At 34.5% G+C, this 12,405-nt stretch overlaps 1 protein-coding gene across 3 annotated transcripts in view; it reads left to right on the top strand.

The window, feature by feature from the left end:
• Positions 1-12,405, top strand: part of LOC106478313 (sprouty-related, EVH1 domain-containing protein 2-like) — a 179,959-nt gene that overhangs the window by 146,193 nt on the left and 21,361 nt on the right. For all 3 annotated transcript variants that reach the window (XM_022381956.1, XM_022381950.1, XM_022381960.1), the window contains one exon: positions 10,156-10,336. In XM_022381956.1, coding sequence (XP_022237664.1) covers positions 10,156-10,336 — 181 coding nt within the window. The remainder of the gene's footprint in view (positions 1-10,155; positions 10,337-12,405) is intronic.

Genomic DNA, 12,405 nt, shown 5'->3' with positions numbered 1-12,405 from the left:
TCCACTATCTCCTCGTAATTCTGAATGCAGAGTGGTCCCATCCTGGGTCCTTGGTTGAGCACAGTGTTCCACATCCTCTCCATAATTTTGAGGGCAAGTGAAATGTGCATGGGACTTGTTTTTGATCAATATCAGGTTAATATATTGTTCATGGAAGGAGGTCCACTATCTCCTCGTAATTCTGAATGCAGAGTGGTCCCATCCTGGGTCCTTGGTTGAGCACAGTGTTCCACATCCTCTCCATAATTTTGAGGGCAAGTGAAATGCTTCTTGCCCACTCTGTTGGTGAGTGAGGATGAATGTTCATAATTCCAGACTGGATGAGTTCTGTTCCTTTGGTTGAGTAAGGCATACAAGATCCTGTCATTCCAAGCCTGGGGTGTTGCCTTTCGGAATTCTTCAGGTGGAGAACAAAGTTCATCCACTTTGGTGTTGCTTACTTTCTCCTCAGGATTCCAGTGGTTCTGAACACATTACTCTATGGTTACATGTTGGAATCCAATCAAAAGTATGTTTGTATATATTTATATAACGTTGTGGTCCCATTGTCCTAGCCACCAACATGGGATATAGGGACCAAGACCCCTTAATTCTAACCCCGAGTTGTGGAACCTCGGCTATCTGTTTGAGGCTGGCCTATAAAGATGATTACTCATGTACTTTCCACCCTTGATACAGAAACTAAGTTCTGGGTGAAGAGCATATCTGTTCTGCATGTAGGGTGGTCCCCCCCCCTCCCCACTCAGGTACCACTCTTATCTTGGTACACCCCAGATGCTTTCTGTATGGATAATGCCCTCATTGGCCCCTCCACCTTCTCTCTGTGTGATTCTAGCTGTAGGTGTCAGCAGATGGTAAGTATGTTTTGGAGGTTAATATTTTTCTACATTGAAAATGTATTTCCAATAATACTTACCTCCTCTGACATTCTCACTCTTCATCCCCACTAAGAGCCAGTGTTAGAGACTGGGATGGTGTCAATCTTGAAGAATGATAAAATTATGTGAAAGAGGTGCTTTTTTACAGTACCATGAGAGTACATGAATGAGTGGATTATAAAAGATGGATCAAGCGAGAAAAAATCAGAACAGTGCGTAAATGCGTTGAAACCCTGGAGGTCGAGGAATAGCTATAAGTGTCAGCAGAGGTAAGTATTATTGGAAATACATTTTCAATTCAGGAAAATGTTAACTTTTATTACATATTTTGCTATGTAAGTGATGACCCATTTTAAAGTATTTCTAATTAAGTTACCCGATCAGAGCAGGTTTTCACTGCATATTCCAAACTCTTGGCCATGATATGATGGCACTCACTCCATCTCTGTTGTTTTGATGCAGGGTTATAGTCATGTTCATAAGCAACCCTAGGCAGTATTTCACTATATATATATATATATTTGTGTATGTGAGGGTAGGGTAGGGTCACACAAGTCCCCCAGTTTTTTTTGTTTGTTTGTTTTTTTGGAACACTAATGTAGATAAATACAAAATATTATTTAATGCTGTTACAAACGGGAAACTAGTTATTTATAAATTAAAATCAATGGGTCTTAAAGATCCTGCTGTACTAGTTAAGAGCTAATTAGAAAGGTAAAGTTTATCCTTCTGCAATAAACATTAATTATATATGTACATACAATGTTTTGTGGCTTGTTGCCTAGAGGGCTTGTGTTTAACTGACATTTCAAATACAACTTTTTGTACATAAAAAACAACAACATCATGTGATCGTTTTGTTCTGAAGTACCGTTTTTTGAACGTATAAATACGCATTTACATCAATAATTCATGTGCAAGAGTATTGTCCCACAAAAAAAGTCATAGGAAAATGTCAAGCACCCAGGAATTCTTAGAACTGTTCAATGAAAGTAAATAAAATTGCAATAATATGTCAACCACACTATACTTACCATATCTAGTACCAACGAGGTCTTTTGCCCAATACCAGGGCTCATCAGGTCTTATTGTAAAGCTATGTTTATCTGTTTGTTTGGTGAGTTTTGAAACCTAAGGCAAAAAAAAAAAAAATCGTGAAAGCGTTTTGTAAAGAAACCTGTATATTGTGTGGGCCTTGTTTATGAATTACAGAATTTCGTTTGATTTTTCGTTGTCACTTTAGAACTAGTCAAAATAGAAAAATAACATTACACAGGGCTGGCCTTAGGAGGGTGCAGGGCTTGAGGCAAGTACTCAAGATTAGGATACTAGAAGTGTACAATCGACTCTCAGCCACTGAGGCGGTTGCCTCAGTGGCTTCGCCCTAAGGCCGGCCCTGACATTACAATTACAATTTTTGGTAGATTTTATGTCAAGTTTCCAGGATTTGTTTACCGAGGTGATGTGTTATGTATTATATATACAGAGTATTCAGAAAGTAGTTGAACTTTAATACAAGTGGAATAAATGTATTTTCTGAAAGCAGTCTTTCCAGATAACATTGTAAATGAGCATGGATTAGATCAAATCAAATAATCAATATCACAAGCAATACCGAGAAAAATGAAAACACTTGCATGAGAGTCCTATTACTTTTAGGTTGTTTTGTATTGATAGAGGAATATAGATATATTTAATGCAACGTCAATCTTTCAGGCAATTTACACTCGCACACAAACTAGGAACATTTCCAGAAAAGAATTTATATAAATAAATTGTTAAAAAACATGTGCAAAACGATCGTACTGTACAACAAAATCTCTGCTTAAACGCCAGCTTAAAAACATGTATCTCAACTAGAGCGTTCGAGAAGATTCATTTGGGGATTGGAAGATATCAAACATAAATAACCGCCACGATTGGATTGGAGTGTGCGAGAGAGAAGGTGGATGAACTTTTGGAGGAGAGAAGGTGCATTCGCTCCCTTGAAGCTGATTTTGGTAAGGATGACAACTTACAGCTGTCGCTCTTGCCCCCGTTACTTCCGGTGTTGAATACTCGTTGCTCAGAGGTCCTACAAGCTGGAGTTATTCTATGGTAAACGACTTGTAAGGGCTACTACCACTTCGGCATGAGAGCTGTAAAGAAGAAGAAGAAAGACCAGAGCTAACAAATAACCAATCAATTAATAAAGCGAATCAAGAGACAAACAAGAAGTAAATGGTATCGTAGATAGATACGTGAGAATATTAAAACATAATGAACAGATTAGAAAACGTTGATTCATCAGTTGGGTACCCTCGCCACAAACTATTTCCGGTTGTTATTCCGATATCTCACAAGATTTAGCCATCTTGGAAAAATTAGGTTTGTCCTTGATTCACTTATTAAACTAACAATACGAAATAATTTCTGTAAGTGTAAAAAAAAGTAAAAATAACAACAACAAAAATACATTAGCGTTTGAAAATATTTTATTGTAAGAGTTTTGTAAGATATATATTCCAGGTGTGATTTTTGCAAGAAAAAAAAACTTTTAGGAGATGACAGAAATTTTGCGTATTCGAGTGCTTAAAGTAGGGATTAACAAAGATATCACTATCATAAACCTAAAGAAGCACGTGTTATTATTATAGCTCATTGTACAAGATGTTTGCCGCTAAACCACATGAAATAAGAAAGCACATCACAGAATTATACTGTTTTCAAGGGCACATGAAGTTGAGTGCTAGTAGCAGACTCGTATAATTGTGCGTCTTTGTTTTGTTTTTATTGTTGTTATTTTAAAGACGTGTGATGTTTGGAAAGTAACCATGATTTTTATTTTCACACACTCGTGTTTCAAGGTTAACAAAACACGTGTTTTCAAGGTTGACAAGCGACATCGTTTGGAAAATGGGAGGCAACTATTAAACATGTTGTCAGCATTTGTTTAATAAGTGCAGATAGCGAAAACTAACCCATCCTAATTAAAACTTATGAAATGTTTATTTTGTGAGCTACGATTTAATATCATTCATGTATTGATTTGATTATTAAAAAGGTTTTTTGCAGCTAAAGAAACTACGATTTACTAAACATATATACAGATGGTTTTATTTTTTTGGATTAATCAACACAAAGACCTGCAAGAAGGTGGTAAACGTTATTTGCAGTAACATGTGTTTTTTATTCGAAGTAAGATATCTGTACTTTACTATTACGTTTAATTTGAAATGATAATTTATATTATAGTTATACTTTCTTTTCAGGCACATTGTACTGGTATATTAAGAGTAAAAAACATTATGTGTCCAACATTTTTTGGCTCAATGAAAGATAAAATATTTATTATTAGTTACAGATAACTAATTTCGGTAACACAGGGCTAGTTGTGCATATGATTTCAACCAATTCTAATTTCACATTAACCTTATATACAGGAGAAAATCAGTACTTGTTTTTGTTTGTTCTATGAGCTATAGTATATTATTTCTTTGATATTGCAACAGTTTAAAAATACGCTTATTTGAGCTTTGACCAACTATTTCATTATTCCTTTTAGTCCAAAATGAATAATTGTTCTAAACATCACAGTCTATACAAATTGAATGTGTTTCCCTGTTAAAACGGATTTTTAGCACAAGTATCTGAAAAGTTTATTACATTTTTTTAATCATATAAAATATAGTTGTTCACCAGAATAATAAAAGGTACCTTGACAGTCTTTGTTGCTGAATATAATCTTAGTAGCAAATTAATTATTCTTGCCTCAGACACTATATGTAAACAGTTTTTCAGCGTATTAGTACCTATATATGTACTACTGTTAGGCCTAATAGCTCTAATTAACAGGTTTTATTTATGACTACTCCTGTACCAAATTCTTGATTGTTAGATCTAAAAAACTAAATAATGCATATTTGGACTTAAATACCAGTTTATTATGAATCTTTGTTAGGCTTAGCTCTGATAATAAGTATGCATGTACTTTAATGAATCGTAAGCCCATTTTGTTATGGATTGTTTGGCATACAATGACAAGTGTTTGTTTGTCATGGGCCAGAACAAATTATAACGTTCATTCCTCTTATAAGCCATGTATTGCCTTATATTCTTTAGTCTATATTCAATTATTTTGGACTAAAATAGCTGTTTTCACTATAAATCTCATTAACTATTCCTTGCGTATTTCTGCACTTTCTTTAAAACTGAGCAACAATCTTGTGTGTTCCTTTAGCTCGTTAGTTGGTGATGAAGCGTGAGTGTTGTAGCACATCATATTTGTATGTTTCTAACTTAGAGTAAGAATATATCTATTCATTTCAAAGTGGATCTGAAATTAAACTAGCTAGCCTTTCTTAAAGAATGAAGTTTTTGTTGTATTTTTCAATTGGGACTTGTTTAGTATCATTGCAAGTGTACGTTAAATACAGATACATGTTTCACCAATCCTGTACATTTTTAGTAGTTAAAGTTTTATCAATACTGAACTGACATACTACGTTATGAAAAAAGTATATTTCAAGGCCCTTGGTTGGACAAGGAGAATAGTTATGAATATCAAATTTGTCTGTGGTGTCAAACATGGAATAGCTTGAAGGTCTTATACGTACTTTGCTACAAATAAATATTTCAACTGAAAACCCTGGGTTCTTTTAGTTAAAACAGTACAGTCAATGATGCACACATTTAGAAAAAGCCAAGATGCATATTGGCAAGTCTCAACCATCTGGGGTAGCAGCATAAATGATAGCAAAGACTGTTGACAGAAGCTGATCCCCTGACCTCTACATCCCAGACCTATGACTTTATCCAAATTTTTCTTTTCCAAGCAAATCTAGTAACAGAAGTCAGAAAACCAGAAACAATGTGGGAAATGATTGTTGTAAGCAAGGATTTTTAATTGCTTCATGTGACAGTATTTGTCAGATTTTCTCTAGGATTTTCAAGTGCCACATAACAATCAATTTTGGAAGGGGGTCAACAAAGAAGTCGTATATTATTTCAGATGGCCTAGAACCCCACCTGCTAAAGAAATTTGTGGTTGACCTAAAGAAAAGTAATTCAGGATACATCATATTTTGTGATGAAATCATCACTGATGAAGATGTAAGGCAGTTGGTTGTGCTTATTAATTTTTGATCAAAAACACAAAACCAGATTACCAGGAGATACCTTGTGGTTTTCCATTTTGATCAGGCCAAATGAAAGCAGATATCATAACAAATCATGCCTTTCCTAAAGTAATAAACATCCATTCCTCCGAAGCTTTTTTATAAGTATATGAATTTATGGCCAAAGCATCAGCAAAACTAACTGGAAGGAGATCAGTGATGACCTGACGGAAGATAGCTGTGAAGGTCTCCCTTTCATCCTCTGCAACATTCATCGTGCCATACATAATGCATTTAAAATTAATCTAGACATATACAGAACACAATATGAAGGTCTTGCTACAATCTCTAAAGATTTTGAAAAAAACAAACAAAGAACACCTGTGTTAGATGTGAAAAGTTCTTCATAACAATTACAAAGTACTTGCTCTCACATATAGTTCTAAACAGTGAGATGCTGAATGACTTAGCATGACTGCATCTATTTCTTCAGAAAAAGGAAGCATGTGTGAAAGTTGTAAGACATCTAGCACAGAAATATAAACACCTTAGTATCAGAGCAGAATGTAGAACTCATCATAGATGAATAGAAACTGTTATTGGATGAAAGACATTACTAAAGACTCATTTCTTTGCACTGATAGGCACAGGAGAAAACTCATCTTCACATTGACTATCACTGAAGGAGAATCTTTAGCTGAAAAAAATGTATGTTAATGATTGTTCAGGATGTGAGTTCTTTATATAAAAAAGAACTGCTGGGACAAAGTCAGGTTTCTGAGCAAGCAAAACAAGCAAGAAAAAGACAGCAAGATCAACTACAGACAAGAAAAGACAAATGGGAACATTTTGAAGCCAAAAATAAATCTCTGTTTGCAAACGAAATGTCGGGGAGAGAAAAAAAAAGAAAGTTGTGGTGACTCATTCAAAGCGGCCCAGTGTATTATGGATCAGGCTGAGAAACATATTAAGAAAGTCTTCCAGGAAATGTAGTTGGATCACTAAAATCATTAAAATGATGGATCATTAAAAATAAGTTGGAAGAATATAAAGCAAAACAAGAGGTGGATGTGTAATGGAACAATATAAGAAATTTCCATTGATCAAAAATGTTAGCACAAACTGACATCTTCAAAGAGACAAAGTGCATCTAGTTATAAGTTAAACCACGATTATAGATATGTCTCTTATTACTCAGAGATTGTGTTGTTTAAATTGTTTAAGAGTTTGTTGTTGTTTTTTGTAATATATTTAAACTTTTTGATGTGATGCTTTTCATCATTTCTGTACCATCAAGATTGATGTACAACATGTGAAGTACTTAACATTTTTTGTAACTTTCTAAGAGTGGTGATAATGAAGCTTACTTTTGACTAGCAACTAATGTAATGTTACACTTAGCATTCTTATAGTTTAATCTAAGCAGTAACAAGTGTCAATACCTAGGTGAATACTAACATAATTAAAAATGCATCTGTTAGTCTGGTTTCTTAACATTGATTCATAAAAAAAATATATTTCTATTCCACTAATTTTAAGTACATATCCAATTCTCATTCTGCTTAATGAAAAAGTTCATTATTTAACAAAACCATAAGCTTAGAAGTAAAACCCAGAATGTTTGTACAAATGACTAACAAAGATGTTTTTTGTGTGTGTGTGGTGGGATATCCAGATGTATTTCTCTGTTAATAATGTTCTGCCAGTACTCTTCTGCTGTGCCATTCTGAATAAAAATGAGTTAACATGCAAAAACATAGCAAAGTAAGATATCCAGACATTATTAATCACACAAACTTTGTATACAGGCTAGTTTTTAAATATACTATTAGTTACTGCAAGGCCACCTACATTGGCAAGACCAAACACCAATTAAAAATACGTGCCTGTGAACATATGGAAATATCATAAAGAACTGGTTGAAAACTAATAAATCTGTCTCCTGTACAACAACAGATGTAAGAGTACATACATGACCTATGTATAAATAACTTCAGAATTTTGACATCAGGCTCATTTAACTAGGAATTGCATTTAAAAAAGTCTGTTAATATCCAGTGAACACCCAAAACAATAATAACCTGAGTTCATATTAACTATCACTACTGTTTGTTTTTGTTTGAAGTATTTATTATGTTACTTGTGTTTTCTTTTCTTTCTTTAATTTTGATTTGTTAATATGATGTATCTATTGAAAACAACATATCACAATTATGCATAAATTGGTACCATCTTTGATATATAACAGATCGTTTATAATGGTGTATGCATACCTCAAAACATTTCAGTATTAAATGTTATCAGTCTAAGTTGTGGTTTTTCTTTTTTTTCCTTTAGATCTTCTCATTTTATGGTCTTATTTTTGTTCTTTATCTGTACAGTAATTTTCAGACAATTGCCTTATAGTTATATCTTCATCTAGATTTCTCCATATTTAGATATTTTTGTTTTTTCGGCTATAATTTTGTAGGAGTCATTATTTCACGGAGTTAAGTTTTAGTGTTTAAAAGGATATTGGCTTTTGTATTTATAATAGCATCATGAATTTACTGATACTAAATTTGAAACTGTAATGCCATAATAAATGCATATGTGAGTGAGAATAATTAGTTTGCATTGTATGCACTATGTATGTATTATTAAGCTATTTTAAACAAATTGTTGGAACTGACCCTTCCTTGTGGTTTGATTATAACACTTGGTGAGAAACAAGTTGTCACTTTGATGAAGAAGTTATTTGGTGATATTTCTATTCTTGTTTAGCTAACTTTTACTGTATTGTTTGTTCAATCAAGAGACTGGGAGTTTTTTAAACTGATGCCAGATAACACTTTTACTGCAGCAACACTAAAATGTCCCTTGTAATATTCCCACTTGTGCAAGTTTATTCTGTATGCCTTATTATCTTAATAAACAGTTGTTTGTGGTAAAAATCCTTGCATTTTAAGGAAAAGTTATGCTGAATGTTAAAATTGTTTAAATATACCAAAACGTTTCAGTTAGACATGGAGCTAAATATTTATAGTGGTTTTGGCGTTTTAACAGAAGGTACAACAATACAGTAAGAGTAACAGTACTGCTGGCAGGAAATGTCTATATGTACTTACATTGATGTGTGCAGAGTTCAAACTTTTACTCACTCATATCTGGCTAGTTGAGGATATTGTGAAGCTTAGACTGCAGTCAGTTTTTGCGTCATCTTTCTAAAAGTAGGATCATTCAGAACAGTTTTTCATACTTGAGTATCGTTCAAACAAGTACTTGTAAAATCTCAAGCCCATCATTATAAGACTCACCGATATCCATTTTCGAGTGCAATGTGAAATAAATCCAGCACAAACCTTCTCAAAATATTACGCTGACGTGTACTCATTAGTGGAAAACCAGTATACTTAAGGCCCCATCCCATCTTGAGCGGAAAGATATTCTTGGCACAGAGGGCGAATGTTTGGATTTATGTGGAAAGTTTTTAAGAGATAATAAAGGGGGGGGGGGAAATGAACCGAAAATGCTGAAAATTTATATGCGTGTACACGTAAATAGATTGCTTATGAACAAGTACAAACTGAATCTTAATGAACCTGATATTTTAAGAAATGTATCATGAGTAGTTTGTAAAAAAACATTCATAGGAAAGTATGAACCTCATAGTTACTCGTTGCTATGTTGGCCTTGCAGTATAGTTCTTATTAGATGTGCCTGTATGCAGCTGAAGGAAGATGTATGAAGGTCTTTCATGTTTTTATAATCTGTGTCTGCATGGTAACTCCAAACAGTGTGGGGGAAGGACTACCAATCATTGCTTCATATATATATATATATATATATATAACGAAAGTTGAACAATGGTTAAACGGTTGTTTCTTGTTTGGTTTTTATTTTATTTTTGTGTTGTTGTTGTTTTGGGAGGTTCAAAACCGGAGAAGGTCGTTTGGTCGAAGCAATGACCACCGAACCCTCCTTTCCTGATACAATGTTTTTGTTTTTTATTTTCGTATTTTGTCACACAATATCAGTACTTATCTGAACATTCAAGAACATCGTCTGTGTAGATTTGGCTGTATAGGACAAATAAGCTACATCTATTGTATTATATATAATGTATTTTTATATAGCAGCAAATGTTTTTAGCATTTAATCATCTTTTTATATGTTGCTATTTCCCCCTTTCTCTCCTTTAGTGGAAACTACCTGGTGCGGGTGCGCGCCCAGGTTATGACCCGGGACGATTCATCCGGAGGGTGGGTGCCGATGGGAGGAGGTGGCCTCAGCAACGTCTCCGTGCGGAAGCGGATCATTCCTTCCGAAGATAATCCAAAACATGAGTATTTTATTTACGGCAAAAGGATAGTAGACCAGTCAGTAAGTACAGTTATACTGGTTGACAGTTGTTGATATATTAAGAGTTCTGTTTGATGGACACTAAAAAATGATGTGCATTTATGTACATAAAAGTGATTTACATGCATGTTTTTTCCTTACATATCCTATACATTGCTATAATTAACACTGGATCTTGATACTTGTGTCTTTGGAGAAGCGGCCTTTAACCAGTACCTCTAGAATTAGAGCTTGATAACTTTGAGTCAGGGATAAACGACTTTTAACATGTGCACCAGGAATTGGAACCAGATAATCATAGTGAAACCTCCCATGATCTCTCGAATTGTGACGTCGTTTTAACAGAAATTATTGAGTTTTTGGAATGGATTAACACGTGCTGTTTCTGAGTGATATAGTTACGTAAAATTTAAATATACAATGTGCATGAGCTTCGTTCGTTTGAAAGTCTCTTTTCTCACTTTTTTTGTTTTAATGGAGGTTAATGATCTCATACTCATCTGTCACATAACACGTGGCGGCAAGACTCTGGTTTATAAGGTTATTATATCAGAGTCATTATCGTTACAACGAAAGCTAGGCGGTGGAGGAACGGGCTGCTTGCGTGGGTTGACTGCAGTGAATAATACCAAAGCCCGGGACTCGAAGTTCATCCTGTTTACTTGAATAAGATATCGATCTATAGAGTTGCTGTGACAACAGTACTTTTTAGGCTGATTTTGTTCGGTTTGCACCAAGTACAATTACTTCTCGTGTGATCTCGTATTCCATTGACGAGAGCTTCTTTTCTCACCACGAATTCTGGCACTCTTTCCAATAAATAATTGCTCACACAGAACTAAAACATATGAATCTCTTGCGTAGACTATATAATGTCTGTCTGATTTAATATTTAGTAAGGAAATATAAAACAATGCTCATATTTTGTTTCGTAATGAGATTGATGTTATAGATGTACAAAAGAGAACACCTGTCTCTGGAAGAGTAATCAAGTAGCATGGATAGGTTGCGAAAACATGCCTATATATTCTATTAGATACACTTGGTATTCAAATATGAACAGTAGATGCCTAAGTACTAACTTTCATTATTTTACAAGTGATTATATTAGTTAATGTTATGAAAGAACAACAACTCGTGATGATTATAAGTATGATGGGAGAGAAAGAGAGAGCGGTGGTTGACACGCGACAGCGGCACCACGGTATATATATGTGTGACTGACTAAATGTAGGCGCCCATTCATCTTTTCCAAGAGTCTCCATTCACAACTTTCTTCCACTGTAGGTCGCTGTAGAGCCGGCGGAAGGGCGTGGCACAGTTCTCAAGAAGTAGATCATCATAACGCCAGCATATGCGGGTATTGGCATAAGACAAGTATCCCCCCCCCCCACTACACACACACACAGCTTGAATTACCGGCATGCGTTGCCACGGTACCGAGATATTTAGATATACATTCAACTTCCGTTCCCGATCACCTTCAGCAGTTACAACTAACATTCAACACTACTACCTCGGGTGTTAAGCATTCCGCCTTTATAGAAGGAAAACTGCTAACGGTACTTGATTATATGTCCACCCGTAAAGTTCACGTGTAAGCGATATTACCAGACTGATCAGTATTTCGACAAAGTATATATATAAAAAATATTAGCCACTATTGATCATTCTAAACTTGCAATATACTTATAAAATTCAGATTTTAAATTAACAAACGTGTTTTAACAACGTACGTTGTTACAGGTGTAAACTTGTTTTCTCCCCATGACTACACGGTTAGTGCTAGTAGTTCGCAGTTGAACCATTCAAGTTGATTTTGATTGCGTAGTTTTTTGTTTTTGTTTTTTTTTTCATGTTATTAAAATATCTAAAGAAGAATGGTTTTGAATATAAACTTCTGTTTGTATTGTACGTAGTTAGTACTCGGGCATTCTCTTTACCTGATTAAAGCTAACAATCTCTATTAATCTTTGGGTTTATAGAGGACGTGGCATTGATGTACACAGCGTGGTCACAAGTAAATAGACACCACCCTTTCAGAAAAAATGAAAATTTTTAGTCATATTCACATGAATTGATATATTTAT

The sequence above is a fragment of the Limulus polyphemus genome, unplaced genomic scaffold, assembly GCF_000517525.1.
Source record: "Limulus polyphemus unplaced genomic scaffold, Limulus_polyphemus-2.1.2 Scaffold10, whole genome shotgun sequence".
Lineage (NCBI taxonomy): Eukaryota > Metazoa > Arthropoda > Merostomata > Xiphosura > Limulidae > Limulus > Limulus polyphemus.
This window is presented reverse-complemented; position numbering and strand designations above follow the sequence as displayed.